The sequence below is a fragment of the Heteronotia binoei genome, chromosome 6 (assembly GCF_032191835.1).
Source record: "Heteronotia binoei isolate CCM8104 ecotype False Entrance Well chromosome 6, APGP_CSIRO_Hbin_v1, whole genome shotgun sequence".
Lineage (NCBI taxonomy): Eukaryota > Metazoa > Chordata > Lepidosauria > Squamata > Gekkonidae > Heteronotia > Heteronotia binoei.
In genome coordinates, this window is record NC_083228.1 from 139,552,107 (window position 1) to 139,572,206 (window position 20,100).

The 20,100-nt window shown below is 51.4% G+C and overlaps 1 protein-coding gene across 1 annotated transcript in view; it reads left to right on the forward strand.

Moving 5' to 3' along the window:
- Positions 1-15,075, forward strand: part of LOC132574471 (solute carrier family 12 member 9-like) — a 188,501-nt gene extending 173,426 nt beyond the window's left edge. The window contains exons 12-13 of the mRNA XM_060242823.1: positions 6,505-6,651; positions 13,762-15,075. Of these exons, the coding sequence (XP_060098806.1) occupies positions 6,505-6,651; positions 13,762-14,564 (950 nt within the window). The 3' untranslated portion in view covers positions 14,565-15,075. The remainder of the gene's footprint in view (positions 1-6,504; positions 6,652-13,761) is intronic.
- Positions 15,076-20,100: the final 5,025 nt, after the last annotated feature.

Below are 20,100 nucleotides of genomic sequence, written 5' to 3' on the forward strand. Positions count from 1 at the left end.
GATGGTGGTGTCAGGGGGCGTGGCCGAATATGCAAATGAGTTTCTGCTGGGCTTTTTCTACCCAAAAGTCTTGTGTGTGACAATGGTGGTGTCGGGGGTGGCCGAATATGCAAATGAGTTTCTGCTGGGCTTTTACTACCCAAAAGTCTTGTGTGTGACAACGGTGGTGTCAGGGGGCATGGCCGAATATGCAAATGAGTTTCTGCTGGGCTTTTTCTACCCCAAAGCCCTGCGCGAAACGATGGTGGTGTCAGGGGGCGTGGCCGAATATGCAAATGAGTTTCTGCTGGGCTTTTCCTACCCAAAAGTCTTGTGTGTGACAACGGTGGTGTCAGGGGGCGTGGCCGAATATGCAAATGAGTTTCTGCTGGGCTTTTTCTACCCCAAAGCCCTGTGCGAAACAATGGTGGTGTAAGGGGGCGTGGCCGAATATGCAAATGAGTTTCTGCTGGGCTTTTTCTACCCAAAATACCTGCGCGAAACGATGGTGGTGTTAGGGGGTGTGGCCAAATATGCAAATGAGTTTCTGCTGTGCTTTTCCTACCCAAAAGTCTTGTGTGTGACAATGGTGGAGTCAGGGGGCGTGGCCGAATATGCAAATGAGTTTCTGCTGGGCTTTTCCTACCCAAAATTCTTGTGTGTGACAACGGTGGTGTCAGGGGGCGTGGCCGAATATGCAAATGAGTTTCTGCTGGGCTTTTTCTACCCCAAAGCCCTGCGCGAAACAATGGTGGTGTAAGGGGGCGTGGCCGAATATGCAAATGAGTTTCTGCTGGGCTTGTTCTACCCAAAACCCTTGTGTGTGACAACGGTGGTGTCAGGGGGCGTGGCCGAATATGCAAATGAGTTTCTGCTGGGCTTGTTCTACAAAAAAGCCTGGGTTTGACAATGGTGGTGTCAGGGGGCGTGGCTGAATATGCAAATGAGTTTCTGCTGGGCTTGTTCTACCAAAAAATCCCTGTGTGTGACAATGGTGATGTCAGGGGGGGTGGCCTGATATGAAAATGAGCTGCTGGGCTTTTGGGGCCTTGTGTACGAGTGTGCTTTCACCCAAAATGGGAGAGGGGAGAGGCTGGGATTCAGTGGCGGAGCCTCCGCTTGGCGTGCAGAAGGTCCCCGGTTCGATCCCCGGCATCTCCAATCAAAAGGACCAGGCAGGAGGTGGTGTGAAAGAGATCCTGGATAGCCGCTGCCAGTCTGAGTAGACAGTTTCATGGGCTGAGGCCCTTGATTCGGTATAAGACAACTTCACGTGTTCGTGTGAGAGTGTTGGGGGATGGATACCAACAAGGCTATACCAGAAGCCCCAAGCACAAATTGATGCGAGTCTGCTTTTGTACGCTCTGATTTGCATATCCCACAAAACTCGGGTTGCCAGGTCCAATTCAAGAAATATCTGGGGACTTTGGGGTGTGGAGCCAGGAGCAAGGGTGTGACAAGCATAACTGAACTCCAAGGGGAGTTCTGGCCATCACATTTAAAGGGACCGCGCGCCTTTTAAATGCCTTCCCCCCCCCCTATTGAAAGTAACGAAGGATAGGGGCACCTTCTTTCGGGGCTCATAGAATTGGACCCCCTGGTCCAATCTTTTTGAAACTTGGTGGGTCTTTTGAGGAGAGAAACTGGATGCTATCCTGAAGATTTGGTGCCTCTGTCTCAAAAATCAGCCCCCCCCCCAGAGCCCCCGATATCTATGGATGAATTCTCCAATATCCCCTATGGGAATCAGTCCCCATAGGGTATAATGGAGTGCTCAGCAGACATTTCCCTCCCTCCCCCTGCTTTCCGAGGACCCTGAAGCGGGGGGAGGGCCTCCAAACCAGGGAATCCCCTACCCCTACCTGAAGATTGGCAACCCAACACAAAATGCCCTTATTGGAGGCAGGTTGCAGGGCTGAGTCAAGCCCTGCCCCAATTTTTTACTTCATTTATACCTCCACTTTCCTCCCCAGTGAGGACTCAGGATCACCTAGAATGACCTGCCCTTCTCCAGTTTTATCCTCACAACAACCCTTCCATTGCACACACGGGGATTTGAACCTGGGTTTCCCAGATCCTAGTCCAGGGGTGGCCAAACTGTGACTCAGAAGCCACATGTGCCTCTTTCACACCTACAGTGCAGCTCTTGAAGCCCCCACTGCCCCATCGACCAGCATGGAGAAGGCACTTGTCTCTTGAAATCACTTCTCCAAGCCAAGCCAGCTGGCATCTTGGAGAATACACTAAAGTTGCTTTCTTTCCGCCTCTCCTTCCTCCTTCCTTCCTTGAGCCAGTTTGGTAATGGTTAAGTCTGCAGACTCGAATCTGGGAGAACCGAGTTTGATTCCCCACTCCTCCACTTGCAGCTGCTGGCATGGCCTTGGGTCAGCCATAGCTCTCTTATCTGGGAGAACCGGGTTTGATTCCCCACTCCTCCACTTGCACCTGCTGGAATGGCCTTGTGTCAGCCATAGCTCTCCTATCTGGGAGAACCGGGTTTGATTCCCCACTCCTCCACTTGCACCTGCTGGAATGGCCTTGTGTCAGCCATAGCTCTCCTATCTGGGAGAACCGGGTTTGATTCCCCACTCCTTCACTTGCAGCTGCTGGAATGGCCTTGGGTCAGCCAGAGCTCTCTTATCTGGGAGAACCGGGTTTGATTCCCCACTCCTCCACTTGCAGCTGCTGGAATGGCCTTGGGTCAGCCAGAGCTCTCTTATCTGGGAGAACCGGGTTTGATTCCCCACTCCTCCACTTGCAGCTGCTGGAATGGCCTTGGGTCAGCCAGAGCTCTCTTACCTGGGAGAAGCGGGTTTGATTCCCCACTCCTCCACTTGCAGCTGCTGGAATGGCCTTGGGTCAGCCATAACTCTTGCAGAGGTTGTCCTCGAAAGGGCAGCTTCTGTCGGAGCTCTCTCAGCCCCACCTACCTCATAGGGTGTCTGTTGTGGGAGAGGATGGTAAAGGAGATTGTGAGCCACTCTGAGACTCTAATTCAGAGAGAAGGGCGGGGTATAAATCTGCGGTCTTCTCCTTCCTTCCTTCCTTCCTTCCTTCCTTCCTTCCTTCCTTCCTTCCTTCCTTCCTTCCTTCCTTCCTTCCTTCCTGCGACTCTCAAATATCTGATGCTTATTCTATGTGGCTCTTACATTAAGCAAGTGTGGCCACCCCTGTCCTAGTCCATCACTCTAACCTCTGCACCGCACTGGCTTTCTTTCCGCTAGTTGCTTATCCTTCCCCAAGCAACTCATCCCCAGTGCAGAGATTCAGGTAGCCATGTTGGTGCGAAGCAGCAGAACAAAGCTTGAGCCCAGTGGCACCTTTAAGACCAACAGCGTTTAATTCTGGGTATCAGCTTTCGTGTGCGTGCACACTTCTTCAGTCAACTAATGAATAGCTTACTACAGGGGTGGCCGACGGTAGCTCTCCAGATGTTCTTTGCCTAGAACTCCCATCAGCCCCAGCCATTGGCCATGCTGGCTGGGGCTGATGGGAGTTGTAGGCAAAAAGCATCTGGAGAGCTACCGTCGTCCACCCCTGGCTTGCTACGAAGCAAGAGTCAAGTTGCGCCTTTAAGACCAACAAAGTCTTATTCAGAAGAAGATGAAGAAGATATTGGATTTATATCCCGCCCTCCACTCCGAAGAGACTCAGAGCGGCTCAAAATCTCCTTTCCCTTCCTCCCCCACAACAGACACCCTGTGAGGTAGATGAAGATATTGGATTTATATCCCGCCCTCCACTCCAAAGAGTCTCAAAGCGGCTCACAATCTCCTTTCCCTTCCTCCCCCATAACAGACACCCTGTGAGGTAGATGAAGATATTGGATTTATATCCCGCCCTCCACTCTGAAGAGTCTCAGAGTGCTCACTATCTCCTTTCCCTCTCTCTCCCACAACAGACACCCTGTGAGGTAGATGAAGATATTGGATTTATATCCTGCCCTCCACTCCGAAGAGTCTCAGAGTGGCTCACAATCTCCTTTCCCTTCCTCCCCCACAACAGACACCCTGTGAGGTGGGTGGGGCTGGAAAGGGCTCTCACAGCAGCTGCCCTTTCAAGGACAACCTCTGCCAGAGCTATGGCTGACCCAAGGCCATGCTAGCAGGTGCAAGCGGAGGAGTGGGGAATCAAACCCGGTTCTCCCAGATAAGAGTCCGCTCACTTAACTACTTCACCAAACTGGCTCTCCTACACCAAACTGGAAGCTTTCGTGTGCTAGATAGACACTTCATCAGACAAAAGGATGGAACGGCCGGCAGTCCTAAATATAGAGAAAGTGGGCAGTGAGTTAGTACGCAGAGTCATGGAAATGTTTTTTAGCAGATCAAAAGAGTCACAAGTTGGGGTCTGGTGTTTGTTAGTCTCTGTTAACTGGGCTGAAACGACAACAATTAAGTTGGGGTCGCAGATTGATGTCCGTGTACTAAATCCGTTACGTATCCTGGGTGTGAAGTGCAATAAATGAGAGTCTGTTGCAATGTTAAAGGTCAAGGTAGTCCCCTGTGCAAGCACCGGTCGTTTCCGACTCCGGGGTGACGTCGCTTTCACGTTTTCACGGCACTTTTTACAGGGTGGTTTGCCATTGCCTTCCCTGGGTTAAAATGAGGGCATAAGTTTCTCAGATGGGTTGATTTAGACATGTAACACGCATATAAACATAATTCTAGTTTGCCATTAGGAAAAAAATACATTAAACTATAGTGGAAGATGGGTTAGTGTATGTAACAAGATAAACAGCCAGTTTCCCTATTTGAGTATGTCAATACGAAAAATATTATTCTGATACACTAGCCCAGGGGTGGCCAACGGTAGCTCTCCAGATGTTTTTTTGCCTGCAACTCCCATCAGCCCCAGCCTTTGGCCATGCTGGCTGGGGCTGATGGGAGTTGTAGGCAAAAAAAACATCTGGAGAGCTACCGTTGGCCACCCCTGCACTATCCTACAAGAGAAATACATTGGAATACTGTGGATATATAGCTATCCTTGGTGAAAGCGGGTTTAGTATATGTAGTGAGATTAAAAAACCAATATCCCTTTTCAGTTCAGTGATAATTTGCAACTCAGCAATTCCCCTCCCCATGGTGTTCTTGAAGTTCCTTTGCAGCAAAACAGTTTCCTACAGAGAGGCCTAGATTTCGTGGAAGTCCCATGCGCAAATAAAGCTGCCTTGTACTGAATCAAACTCTTGCTCGATCAAGGCCAGTATTGTCTGTTTAGGCTGGTAGTGGCTCTCCAGGGTCTCAGGCTGAGGTCTTTCACATCACCTCCTGTCTGGTCCTTTTAACTGGAGGTGCCGGGGATTGAACCGGGGACCTTTGACATGCCAAGCAGAATCTCTGCCGCTGAGCCACGGCCCCTGTCTATGTCTCTCCAGGGTCTCAGATTGAGGTCTTTCACATCACCTACTGCCTGGTCCTTTCCACTGGAGATCGGGGGTTGTTTTGTAGAAAAAATAGGTGGTGGAGCTCATCCAGGGATTGTTCTGCAGCTGCACATGCTATTCAATGGACAAGGAGGCGGAACTCTCAGAAGGAGGAAGCGGAACTCTCAGAAAGGTTCAGGAGCTGTGCTCCTGTGAGCTCCCACTGAATCTGAGGCCTGCTGGAGATGCTGGGGATGGAAACTGGGAGCTTCTGCATGCCAAGCGGATGCTCTACCACTAAGCCACAGCCCACCTCCTTAGCTCTGCAGGGTCTCAGGCTGAGGTCTTTCCCATCACCTCCTGCCTGGTCCTTTTAACTGGAGATGCCGGGGATTGAACCTGGGATCTTCTGTGTATCAAGCAGATGCTCTACAGCTACAGCTCCACTTCATGGCTCTCCAGGGTTCATGGAGTCCAGGTCCAGGGTCCAGACTAAGGTCTTTCCCATCACCTCTTGGCTTGTCCTTTTAACTAGAGATGCTGGGGACTGAACCTGGGACCTTCTGCATGCCAAGCAAAATCTCTGCCACTGAGCCACAGCCCCTGTCTATGTCTGTCCAGGATCTTAGACAGATGTCTTTCCCATCACCTCCTGCCCGGTCCTTTTCAGTGGAGATGCCGTGGATTGAACCTGGGACCTTCTGCATGCCAAGCAGAATCTCTGCCACTGAGCCACAGCCCCCCTCCTTAGCTCTCCAGGGTCTCAGACTGAGGTCTTTCCCATCACCTTCTGTCTGGTCCTTTTTAACTGGAGATGCCGGGGATTGAACCTGGGACCTTCTGCATGCCAAGCAGATGCTCTGCCACTGAGCCACAGCCCCCCTTCTTAGCTCTCCAGGGTCTCAGACTGAGGTCTTTCGCATCACCTTCTGCCTGGTCCTTTTCACTGGAGATGCCGGGGACTGAACCTGCGACCTTCTGCATACAAGGCAGATGCTCTGCCACTGAGCTACACAGACCCTCCTGTCTGTCCCTGCTTTTCCTCCCTCCTTACCCACCCCTGAGTATCCAAAGGCTAGAGTAGACCAAGCTTCCTGCCTTCGTTTCCTTCACCGCTGAGTGTCCAGGGCCGAAGGCTAACACTCTGTTCATGCCCGCAGACTCGCTTCCAGCCGATCCCCTGCCGGCCCAGTCCGACTCTTGGCTGCAGCTTGTGGACAGGCTGAACATCAAGGCGTTCGTCAACCTGACCCTATCTGACTCCATCCGGCATGGAACGCAGCAGCTCCTCTTCATCTCTGGCTTGGGTGAGTGGCCTTCCTGCCTGGGCTGGAGATTTTGGAGAGGGAGGGGAAGTGAGGTGTCTACACCCCAGTGGTTTTCTTCTAGTTTGGTGTAGTGGTTAAGGAGAGCCAGTTTGGTGTAGTGGTGAAGTGTGCGGACTCTTATCTGGGAGAACCGGGTTTGATTCCCCACTCCTCCACTTGCACCTGCTGGCATGGCCTTGGGTCAGCCAGAGCTCTGGCAGAGGTTGTCCTTGAAAGGGCAGCTGCTGTGAGAGCCCTCTCCAGCCCCACCCACCTCACAGGGTGTTTGTTGTGGGGGAGGAAGGTAAAGGAGATTGTGAGCCGCTCTGAGACTCTTCGGAGTGGAGGGTGGGATATAAATCCAATATCTTTTTCATCTTCTTCTAGTTGCAGGGATGCAAACCCGTAAAGTAGGGTTGCCAATCCCCAGGTGGGGGCAGGGGAACCCCGGTTTGGAGGCCCTCCCCCGCTTCAGGGTCATCAGAAAGTGTGGGGGGGAGGGAAATGTCTGCTGGACACTCCATTATTCCCTGTGGAGACTGATTCCCATAGGGAATAATGGAAAATTGATCAGGGGCTCTGTGGGGGGGAGGCTGTTTTTTTATGTAAAGGCACCACATTTGCAGCATAGCATCCGATGCCTCTCCTCAAAAGACCCTCCAAGTTTCAAAAAGATTGGGCCAGGGGGTCCAGTTCTATGAGCCCCCAAAGAAGGTACGATCCCGCCCCCTATCCTTCATTATTTCCAAGGAGGGAAGGCATTTAAAAGGTGCATGATCCCTTTAAGCGTGGTGGCCAGAGCTCCCGTTGGAGTTCAGTTATGCTTGTCACAACCTTGCTCCTGGCTCCGCCCCCAATGTCTCCTGGCTCCACCCCCAAAGTCACCAGATATTTCTTGAATTGGACTTGGCAGCCCTATCGTAAAGTCCTTGGTCAGCTGTCCTGTCGCAGTCTTCCTCAGAGAGTGGAGGACCCAGGTGTCACGTTCTCCGGGTGCAGGCAGGCAGGAGTCCAAAGCCAGTCCAAAGTCAAAGTCCAGGAAGCCAAGCAGGAGCCAAGTCACCAATGCAGAATCACAAACCAGAATCAGAAGCCAAAAGGTCAGGGTGCCAAGGAAATCAAGCAGATCAGGATCAGGAAGGAGCGTGGATGCAAGCCAGAGAATAGACTTGTTGCTTCCACAAGGTTACTAGGTCCTGGGTGGGAGCTATATGGGAGTCTCAATCAGCCTGCTCCCTGGGTGGCAGCGACTCTGCTAGAACTCGGGGCTGAGAGATCTGAAGCCTCGGCGTGCCTCGTGTCTTCACTCTGAAAGTTCTTTCCGGAGCCTGCTTCGAACTTTTGAGATGGGAGGAGGAGAGCTCGGAGGAGATTGATCGTCAACAGCTGACATTGGTGCCGGGAGAGTGATTGATGGGCCAGCTGCTGTTTGTTCCGCTGAGGAACTGGCTGGCAACTCTTCCAAGTCTGTTTACCCTTCCAGCTCCTCCTCGTCAGGGCTCATGACACCGGGGCTCTTTGGTGGAGCGCCTGGAGACTAGCCTGGATTTCTTCCCCAGCACCTTCAGCTTTAAAAAAGGGGTCTTGCTAAGCAAAATGTATTGGGATATTCATAGACAGATCGATTTCCCACTCGCCTTATGCCGCTCTCACTCTCCTCTGCGGGGCTTCCGTCCGATTTCAAACTATCTGCCCTGGGGCTACAACTCGCTCCGCCTCTTTCATGCAGCAAACAAGATCCTCTGATAACCAGTTTCTGTTTGCCAAGCGTTAAAGGCAAAGCTAGTTGCAGCCCCGAAGCAGATAGTGTGAAATCGGACGGAAGCCCTGAGGAGAAGAGGAGCGTGAGAGCGGCGTAATTGATTGATTGATTGATTGATTTATGACTTTCAACAGTTATCCTGCCCTCTCCGGAAGCGAACTCAGGGCGGCTGACAATCAGTTCAGACATTTACAGTGATAGTTTTTTTAAATGTTAAATCAGAATTTTACACTTTTCCTAGTGCTGTTTAACTTCAATATGGCGGGATCTTCCATTCCTCTGACAGTGAATCTATAGTGATCGTAATTCCTCAGTAACGTAGGATGGCAGTTTGGTGTAGTGGTCTGGAGAGCCGGTTCAGTGTCGTGGTTAAGTGCGCCGACTCTTATCTGGGAGAACCGGGTTTGATTCTCCACCCTTCCACTTGCACCTGCTGGAATGGCCTTGGGTCAGCCGCAGCTATCACAGGAGTTGTCCTTGAAAGGGCAGCTTCTGTGAGAGGAGCTCTCTCAGCCTCACCTACCTCACAGGGTGTCTGTTGTGGGGGAAGATACAGGAGATTGTGAGCCGCTCTGAGACTCTGATTCAGAGAGAAGGGCGGGGTATAAATCCGCAATTCTTCTTCCCTTCGCGGTTCGGTGTTGAAGGCCTGTCGAAATAATTCAGACCAATTTCACAGTAGAGCTTTAATCCTGGTTTAACTCTGTCCCCAAACTGACTTTCTATACTAGAATCAGAGAAACCAACTTTATGACTCTATAATTCTATGGTTTTAGTGTAGAGAGTCAGTTTGGAGGCAGAGTTAAACCAGGATTAAAGCTCTAGTGAGGAATTAGTGCTTGTTTTACGGGCCCTACGGAATTGAGAACGATCTCGCAGGGCCCTTATGGCTTCTGGGAGGGCATTCCACATTTCTGGTGCTGCCACTGAGAAGGCCCTAGCCCGTGTAGAACACAGCCTGGCCTCCCTGGATCCGGGGATGGACAGTAGGTTTTGTGTCCCTGAACGCAGTGCTCTCTGGGGAACATGTGGAGAAAGACAGTCCCGTAGATAAATAGGCCGGCCCCCGACCATATAGGGCTTTAAAGGTCAATACAAACGCCTTGAAACGGACTCGGAATGCAATAGGTAGCCAGTGCAGCTCTTTCAGCACTGGTTGAATGTGCTCCCAACGAGGGAGCCGCATTAACAGCCGTGCTGCAGCGTTCTGCACTAACAAAAGTTTCCAAGGCTAGTGGGGAAAGGGTCTGATTGACTCAATATGTGGCATATTTTGAACAGGGTGGGCTTTTTTTATTCTTCATTTATATATTTTATTGAGTTTTGAAAATCTACAAGTTAATATCAATATTACTACTCCTATACAATTAATTAACCTTATGGAATCGGGTTATAAACCAGCATAGATACTTCCATGCGTCCAATAAAATATCTAACAAGGATTTTAAGCTCTATAGATGTGTCTAGATATGTAGACCATTTTCTATCCAAGGGAGAGAGATCAAGACGAAAACAGGATTAAAGTTAAGACAATAATTCCTGCATCAAAATGCAATCAGTCTAATTGAACCCATGTTATCATTAAACTATTAAGCAAGCGTTGCGAAGAATTCTTAACTGCCGGAATAACTTTGATGCAAACTATTACAGATTATTCCAAAAATTACTATCAAGTAATTCCTATTAGGTGCGAGCCAGTTTGGTGTAGTGGTTAAGTGTGCGGACTCTTATCTGGGAGAACCAGGTTTGATTCCCCACTCCTCCACTTGCACCTGCTAGCATGGCCTTGGGTCAGCCATAGCTCTGGCAGAGGTTGTCCTTGAAAGGGCAGCTGCTGTGAGAGCCCTCTCCAGCCCCACCCACCTCACAGGGTGTCTGTTGCGGGGGAGGAAGGGAAAGGAGATTGTGAGCTGCTCTGAGACTCTTCGGAGTGGAGGGCAGGATATAAATGCAATATCTTCATCTACCTCACAGGGTGTCTGTTGTGGGGGAGGGAGGTAAAGGAGATTATGAGCCGCTCTGAGACTCTTCGGAGTGGAGGGCGGGATATAAATCCAATATCTTCATCTACCTCACAGGATGTCTGTTGTGGGGGAGGAAGGTAAAGGAGATTGTGAGCCGCTCTGAGACTCTTTGGAGTGGAGGGCGGGATATAAATCCAATATCTTCATCTACCTCACAGGGTGTCTGTTGTGGGGGAGGAAGGTAAAGGAGATTGTGAGCCGCTCTGAGACTCTTCGGAGTGGAGGGCGGGATATAAATCCAATATCTTCATCTACCTCACAGGGTGTCTGTTGTGGGGGAGGAAGGTAAAGGAGATTGTGAGCTGCTCTGAGACTCTTCGGAGTGGAGAGCGGGATATAAATCCAATATCTTCTTCTTCTAGAGCAGTAAAAGAAAAGGAAGATCGAAAAAAGAGAATTTAGAGTCTTCTTTTAGAATCACAAGGGTGGCCTTTCATGTCCTTCTTTCGGAACTCCCAAGCAGAGAGTCGTCTCGCCTGGCTAAAGTCAGGTGTCAATCTCAAAACATTACTTTCCACTCAGGCTTTCAATGCAAGTTATTAGTAGTGGCGTGGGTTTTAGGTAGTCTTTTTTTTATCATGTGTATGTTTATTTATTATCTGTTGAAAACATTTCTGCGCTGCCTTTCCGTTCACGGAGAGCCCCCGCGGCAGCGAACGTCAAAGCTTTAGAACATTTAAAACATTATAACAGCATTTACGTACAATACTGAAGAATGCAATAAAAACATAATGGATGCACAGACAACACAACCGGAGAGCAGGGCCAATAAGAGGTTTTCGGGAAGTATGTTTTGTTTCAGAAATCATGGGGAGCTGTCTCATGAATCCAGAAGTGAGCAAGAAAGAGAGCAGTTATATGGGTGGAGGTGGTGGTGGAGGAGAAGAAGAAGATGATGATGATATTGGATTTATACCCTGCCCTTCACTCTAAATCTCAGAGTCTCAGAGTGCCTCACAATCTCCTTTACTTCCCCCCCACACCAACAGACACCCTGTGAGGTGGGTGGGGCTGAGAGAGCTCCCCCAGAAGCTGCCCTTTCAAGAAGAATTCCTATGAGAGCTATGGCTGACCCAAGGCCATTCCAGCAGCTGCAAGCGGAGGAATGGGGAAATCAAACCTGGTTCTCCCAGATAATAAACGTTTGTGTGATCTGGAGAGGTGGGGAAGTAGGGTCAGAAGAGCCTCTAAGGAGAAAGGGAAGCTGCCGGGTGCCTTTTCATCTTCGTTTTTGGTTCTGGCCAATGGTGGGGGGCTGCTGGTGAACGTAAACCGAGGACGTTGCCCAATCAAAGCGCAGCGACGTTGCCACTTGTGATGGCAGCTATTTTGGGAGGAACTAGATCCACTAAACGTAGTTGTGGGATCATTTCAGAGGATAGCTGTGCCGGTGCATTGCTGAAGTGCGTGGACTCTTACCTGGGAGAAACCTGGTTTGATTCCCCGCACCTTCACATGCAGCTGCTGATGTGACCTTGGGTCAGTCACAAGTTCTCACAGAGCCGTTCTGATCTAGTGCAGTTTCTGTCAGAGCTCTCTCAGCCCCGCCCGCCTCCCAGGGTGTCTGTTGTGGGGAAAGGAAAGGGAAAGGAGATTGTAAGCTGCTCTGAGATTCCTTCGGGTAGTGAAGGTGGGATATAAATCCAATCTCTTCTTCAATTCCTTGGGCTGCAGATGAACAAGCCTGAAGTCCTGGAGCACCTTAGAGGCAAACAAGATTTTGGGGCTATAAGCTTTCAAGAGTGAACACTCTCTATGTCAGTATCTGAAGAAGGGAATTTTGACTCTTGACAGCTTAGACCAGGGGTGTCAAACATGTGGCCCAAGGGCCAAATCAGGCCCCCCAGAAGGCACCTATCAGGCCCCCAAGCAACTGGCTGTCATCTGCTTCCTTCTCCCTCTCTCTTGCTTCCTTCTGCATCAAAGATTGCTTTGCAAGGCTTGCTCAATCGCACAGGAGCTACAGAGCAAAGCCTCTATTTTCTCTATTGGCTGAGGCTCCTTGGGAAGGGGGGTGTTAGGCAGAGCTTGCTTTGCCAGGCTCTCTCAGTCGCACAGCAGAGCTACTGAGCCAAGCCTCTCTTCCTTCTATTGACTGAGACTCCTCAGGAAGGGGGGTGTTAGGCAGAGCTTGCTTTGCCAGGCTCTCTCAGTTGCACAGCAGAGCTACTGAGCCAAGCCTCTCTTCCTTCTATTGACTGAGGCTCCTTGGGAAGGAGGGTGTTAGGCAGAGCTTGCTTTGCCAGGCTCTCTCAGTCGCACAGCAGAGCTACTGAGCCAAGCCTCTCTTCCTTCTATTGACTGAGGCTCCTCGGGAAGGGGGGCGTTAGGCAGAGCTTGCTTTGCCAGGCTCTCTCAGTCGCACAGCAGAGCTACTGAGCCAAGCCTCTCTTCCTTCTATTGACTGAGGCTCCTCGGGAAGGGGGGTGTTAGGCAGAGCTTGCTTTGCCAGGCTCTCTCAGTCGCACAGCAGAGCTACTGAGCCAAGCTTCTCTTCCTTCTATTGACTGAGGCTCCTCCCCCTCCTGGACCCCTGGGGAAGGAAGGAAAGAGCCAGAGCTTCCTTTGCCCAGTTCCCTGGGTCCCATGGGAGAGTTACAAAGAAAGCACCTCTAAGACCAACGAGTGCTGCTTTAGTCATATTTTAAGGGGTTTTTTTTAAAAAAAAACTTTTTGTTTGTCTATGTCCTTTATGTGTCCTTTGCTACTTAATCTTAAATCGGTAGACACATGACCCAGCCCGACAAGGCCTCATTTATGTCAGATCTGGCCTTCATGACAAATGCGTTTGACACCCCTACATCAGACCCTGGAAATGTATTGGTCTCCAAGCAGCCCCGCGGCGCAGAGTGGGAAAACTGCAGTACTGCTGTCCGAGCTCTCTGCTCACGACCTGAGGTTGATCCCGGCGGAAGCTGGGTTCAGGTAGCCAGCTCCAAGTTGACTCAGCCTTCCCTCCTTCCGAGGTCGGTCAAATGAGCACCCAGCTTTCTTGGGGGAAAGCGTAGAGGACTGGGGAAGGCAATGGCAAACCACCCCCGTCAAAAGTCTGCCGTGGAAACGTCGTGATGCGACGTCACCCCAGAGTGGGAAACGACTGGTGCTTGCACAGCGGACCTTTCCTTTCCTTCCAGGGGGCTACTGGACTCAAATCTAGCTGTGGTTTGGGGAGAAATCAGGGTGGGGGAGATGATAAGTCTGTGGGGTCAACTGTCTTACTTGACAAGACCCCCAGTGGGTGGAACTGACCCACACTCCTATGTTAACACCTGCATTTCGTTCCCCTCAGCAATTACCCCTTGTCTGTCTGTCCTTCTCCCGCAGGAGGCATGAGGCCCAACACCATCGCTCTGGGTTTCTACGACGACACACCATCCCGGGACGGCCTATCCCAACATCCCGCCTTTAGCGGCAGCGTGGACACGGTCCGCCTCAATTTCCCTCCCCTGCGGGACTCGGCGAGCCGCAAGCGGCTGTCCCCCCGCGAGTACGTGGCTATTGTCGCCGACGCCGTGAAGATGCAACGCAACGTTCTGCTGGCGCGGGCCTTCGACGACCTCAAGCTGCCCCAGGAGCTGGGGTGGCGGGCCCAGCCCCTCATCGACGTCTGGCCCCTCAACCTCCTGCGCCCAGACAGCGCCCGCTACGTGGACACCTGCAGCCTCTTCCTGCTGCAGATGGCGTGCGTCCTGGCCATGGCCCGCTCGTGGCGCCGGGCCCGCCTGCGCCTCTTCCTCTGCGTGGAGAGCGGCACCCGCCCCCGCAGCCAGGAAGACAAGCTGCGGCAGCTCCTCAAGGACCTGCGTATCCTGGCGGACATTCACATGGTGTCGTGGGACAACGTGGTGGCCCTCCATTGGCACAGCCGTAAGGAGGCGGCGACCAACGCCACCCTCAACTTCCCCGGCAACGTAGCCTGCGTCTCGGACGACTACCTGAGCGCGGTCAATCAGCTCATCCTCCAGGAGAGCTCGGCCCCCACCGTCCGCTTTCTCTACCTGCCCCGGCCCCCTGCGGACACGAGCCTGTACCCGAGGTACTTGGAACAGTTGGAAGTGCTCACCCATGGGCTGGGCCCCACCCTCTTGGTACACGGGGTGAGCGCGGTCACCAGCACGGAACTGTAGGCGTGAACTCGGTGCGAGGGAGCGGGCCGCGGTGACCGATTTGAACACCCGTCGTGACGTAAGGTTGGTAAGTAGCCTGCGGACTAGCATGGTATTGAGAAGCAAAGCCGAGGTGAGCTGGAATCGGCCAGGCTGAGCTCCCTGGTTGGCTTTACCCAAGCTAAGTTTGGTCTTTTTTCCCCATGGGCCAAGGCGTGGGTGAGGCCTCACGCACGGCCAAGCCACCACCGCCGAGGGTGTTTATCACAAAGTGTCCTTCACTTGCTCCGTTCCTTGGAGCCGGAATTCTCTGCACGCTCCAGCAAAGGCGGGCCGCGGCAAGATCGGAGGGACTCGAACTCAGCGCTGAGACTCTAAATTCCCTTCTATTGGCTAGGTGACTCCAGGGAGGGGTCAGTGGCCTCGGAAACTCTGCAGTGACCACCTTTCTTTTTATATGTCGAAATGGGAGCAAAGTCCAAGAGGACACGTGTAGAAACGGCAATAAAATTGAAGTTGGGGTACAATCAAAGATGGATCCGAGTGGTCTCTTGGGGTGTGTGTTGGGGTGTCTTGAACAGGACATTTGTGGCAAGAGTGGGAGTGGTTCTTGTTGTTGTTCAGTCACGCAGTCGAGTCCAACTCTTTGCCACCCCCTGGACCGAGTCATGCCAGGCCCTCCTGTCTTCCACCATCCTCCGAAGTCTGCTCAAATTCGTGTTAGTTACATCAGTAACGCTGCCCAGCCACCTCCTCTTTTCCAATCCCCTTCTTCCTTTCCCTTCTGTCTTCCCCAGCATCAGGGTCTTCTCCAGTGAGTGCTCCCTTCTTATTTGGAGGCCAAAGTATTGGAGCTCCAGCTTCAGCATCTGACCTTCCAGGGAACAGTCAGGGTTGATCTCCCTTGGTGGAAAAAGGAAAGGTCCGCTGTGCAAGAACCAGTCGTTTCCGACTCTGGGGTGACGTTGCTTTCGCAACGTCTTCATGGCAGGCTTTTTATGGGGTGGTTTGCCATTGCCTTCCCCAGTCATCTACATTTTCCCCCCAGCAAGCTGGGGACTCATTTCACTGACCTCGGAAGGATGGAAGGCTGAGTCAACCTCGAGCCGGCTACCTGAAAACCCAGCTTCCACCGGGGATCGAATTCAGGCCATGAGCAGGGCTTAGGACTGCAGTACTGCAGCTTTAACTGACTGATTAGATCTTCTTGCAGTCCAAGGGACTCTCAAGTGTCTTCTCCAGCATCACAGCTCAAAAGCATCTATTCCTCTGGACTTGGCTTTCCTTATGGTCCAACTCCATTCCAACTGCTGTTTACGTCCACCAGAGGACCTTTTAACCCTACAGCTCTGCCAGAGTCATGCCTGCCCCGAGGCCATTCCAGCAGCTGCAAGTGGAGGAGGGGGGAATCAAACCAGTTTTTTTGTGTTTACCATTCTCATGGTTGGGAACATAAGAACATAAGAGAAGCCATGTTGGATCAGGACAATGGCCCCTCTAGTCCAACACTCTGTGTCACATAAGAACATAAGAGGAGCCATGTTGGATCAGGCCAATTGCCCCTCCAGTCCAACACTCTGTGTCACATAAGAACATAAGAGAAGCCATGCTGGATCAGGCTAAAGGCCCCTCCAGTCCAACACTCTGTGTCACATAAGAACATAAGAGAAGCCATGTTGGATCAGGCCAATGGCCCCTCCAGTCCAACACTCTGTGTCCCATAAGAACATAAGAGAAGCCATGTTGGATCAGGCCAAAGGCCCCTCCAGTCCAACACTCTGTGTCATATAAGAACATAAGAGAAGCCATGTTGGATCAGGCCAATGGCCATCCAGTCCAACACTCTGTGTCACACAGTGGCCAAAGAAACCAGGCACCATCAGGAGGTCCATCAGTGGAGCCAGGACACTAGAAGCCCTCCCACTTCCCCCCCCCCCCCAAGCACCCAGAATACAGAGCGTCACTGTTCCAGACAGAGTGTCCCAACAATACGCTGTGGCTAATAGCCACTGATGGACCTCTGCTTCATATTTTTATCTTACCCCATGCTTGTAGCCGCCACCACCTCCTGTGGCAGTGAGTTCCACATGTTAATCACCCTTTGGGTGAAGAAGGACTTCCTTTTATCCGTTCTAACCCGACTGCTCAGCAATTTCATCGAATGCCCACGAGTTCTTGTATTGTGAGAAAGGGAGAAAAGGACTTCTTTCTCGACCTTCGCTATCGCAAGCACCATGTTGTAAACCTGCAAAGAGGTTGCTGGCCAATCACCATTCACTTCCATGAATGGCAGTAAACAATAAGATAAACGCTTCTAAACTTCTCTCCCAGAGGCTGGAGAGAAGGGGTGGGGACTTACTATAGCGCCCAATCATCCGCCCCTTTTCATGAAAACGGAAGTATCATTTTTAATGACAGACACACCAATTGCTTTTCCCGCTGACTGTGAATTCAACGTTGCCGCTTGCCCGACTTGCCTTTACGCCTTGGCAGGTCAGCTGGGTGGAGATAGTTGCATTATTTCTGCAATTAGGTTAGCCAATTAATGGGGGGGGGGTTAGTTACACATCAATCCATTTCAGACAGTTTGGTGTAGTGGTGAAGTGCGTGGAGTCTTATCTGGGAGAACCAGGTTTGATTCCCCACTCCTCCACTTGCACCTGCCGGAATGGCCTTGGGTCAGCCATAGCTCCCACACCGTTGACCTTGAAAGGGCAGCTTCTGTCAGAGCTCTCTCAGCCCCAGCTACCTCACAGGGTGTCTGTTGTGGGGGAGGAAGGGAAAGGAGATTGTGAGGCGCTCTGAGACTCTTCGGAGTGGAGGGTGGGATATAAACCAATATCTTCATCTACCTCACAGGGTGTCTGTTGTGGGGGAGGAAGGGAAAGGAGATTGTAGGCCGCTCTGAGACTCTGTCCTTGAAAGGGCAGCTGCTGTGAGAGCCCTCTCCAGCCCCACCCACCTCACAGGGTGTCTGTCTTGTGGGGGAGAAAGGTAAAGGAGATTGTGAGCCGCTCTGAGACTCTTTGGAGTGGAGGGCGGGATATAAATCCAATATCTTCATCTACCTCACAGGGTGTCTGTTGTGGGGGAGGAAGGGAAAGGAGATTGTGAGGCGCTCTGAGACTCTTCGGAGTGGAGGGCAGGATATAAACCAATATCTTCATGTACCTCACAGGGTGTCTGTTGTGGGGGAGGAAGGGAAAGGAGCTTGTAGGCTGCTCTGAGACTCTGTCCTTGAAAGGGCAGCTGCTGTGAGAGCCCTCTCCAGCCCCACCCACCTCACAGGGTGTCTGTTGTGGGGGAGGAAGGTAAAGGAGATTGTGAGCCGCTCAAAGATTCAGAGGGAAGGGCAGGATATAAATCCAATGTCTTCTTCTCCTTTGTTTATATGTCCATCGCTCCCCTTTTAAAAGATCCTCATAAGCGTTCTCTAAGCCTGTTCCAAAATAACTCTGGGAACTGGGAGGAATCGGACAGTGCCTGTGTGCCAGCCAAAGATTAAATCTATTAAAATAAACTTGTATTTATTTAGGATTTTTGGCTCCAATGTGCATTATTTTGCGCTTGGCCACATTGAACCTCATCTGCCACGTTGACACCCACTCACCCAGCCTCAACAGATCCCTTTGGAGTGCCTCACAATCCTCTCTGGTTCTCACTACCCTGAACAATTTCGCGTCGTCCGCAAACTTAGCCACTTCACTGCTTACTCCCAACTCCAAATCATTAATGGACAAGTTAAAGCATGGGACCCAGTACTAAGCCCTGTGGCACCCCACTGCTTACCATCCACCACTGCAAAGACTGCCCATTTATACTCACTCTCTGTTTTTTATTAATTAGCCAGTTTTTGTTCTCAGCCTGTTCCAAAATAGCTCTGGGAACCGGGAGGAGTCGGACAAGGCCCGGACGCTAGCCAATAGGCGCCTACCATGCATTCCTTCCCCCACACGCTGACAGCTTGCAGGGCTCTTTTCTTTTTTTACAACCTGTTCCAGGATAAGTTGCTTTCAGGCTGGAGAAGATGCATTCGCCCTTCCTCCGACGCACCGGGAATGATACAAGCGTCCTCACCCTGACTGTGTCCTTTAGACAGGCTCTTTGCCAGCGTTGCTGGAAGAAACACGAAAATCCTACCTCGGCCGAAGCCTGCAGCTTCCTGCGTCTGGTACTAGATGTTCTTCATCTCAGCTGCCCCCTTGGAGGAGCGAAAGAGCTGAGATGCGCATTTCCCCTATGAACGCCACTCTTTCACTGCCACACACCCCTTTCTGTGGTTCCAGGGCCTTTTTTGTAGCCGGAACTCATTTGCATATTAGGCCACGCCCACCCCCGATGTAGCCAGTCCTCCAAGAGCTTATAATAAGCCCTGGACTAAGAGCCCTGTAAGCTCATGGAGAATTGGTTGCATCAGGGGTGTGGCTTAAAATCAGGGCTTTTTTTGTAGCCGGAACTTCTTTGCATATTAGTCCACACCCCTGATGTAGCCAGTCCTCCAAGAGCTTACATAGGCCCTGTAAGAAGAGCCCTGTAAGCTCGTGGAGAAATGGTTACATCAGGGGTGTGGCTTAATATCAGGGCTTTTTTGTAGCAGGAACTCCTTTGCATAGTAGGCCACACACCCTTGATGTAGCCAATCCTTCAAGAGCTTACAGGGCTCTTCTTACAGGGCCTACTGTAAGCTCTTGGAGGATTGGCTACATCAGGGATGTGTGGCCTAATATGCAAAGGGCTTCCTGTTACAAAAAAAGCCCTGTGTGGTTCTGTAGCCACAAACCACAGTGGTTTGAACATCTGACAGGCTGTTTCTGTAATCATCATCATCATCCTCTCTCTTCTCAGCTATTGAGTATGAAGCTGCCTTTGAATGAATCGGGACCTTGGTCCATTAAGGTCAGAACTGTCTACTTCAGGGGTCCCCAAGCTTTTTTGAGCCTGTGGGCCATGTTCCCTCTAAGCTGCAGAGTCTTGCGAGCCAAAATTCTACTTTGTGAGCGACTGGCATGAAAGTTGCGAGCTCCTGCATCAATGAGTGTGCTCTGAGGTCCTCCTTCCTGAGCGAAGACAAAAACGTGTGATCTGGAGGCTAAAAATCTGTGAGCTAGCTCACGCCAACTCAGTTTAGAGGGGACGCTGCCTGTGGGCACGTTCAGAGGCCATGTGGCAGAAGCAGTACAAAATGGCTACCCCAGGTGGCGGAGCCAGCCACAAAATAGGTTCAGTCCTTGCGCTGTGGCGGCTGCTGGACAGTCAATCACATTTCCAATAGCCAATCAGAAGCCTTGCTGGGCAAAAGCCCCACCTGGTCCTGCCCACTTTCTGAAACACTCAGAGGGCTCCGGAAAAGGTGCCACATTGCCCATGAGTGCCACATTGGAAATCAGATGAACATATGAACATATGAAGCTGCCTTATACTGAATCAGACCCTCGGTCCATCAAAGTCAGTATTGTCTTCTCAGACTGGCAGCGGCTCTCCAGGGTCCCAAGCTGAGGTTTTTCACACCTACTTGCCTGGACCCTTTTTTGGAGATGCCAGGGATTGAACCTGGGAC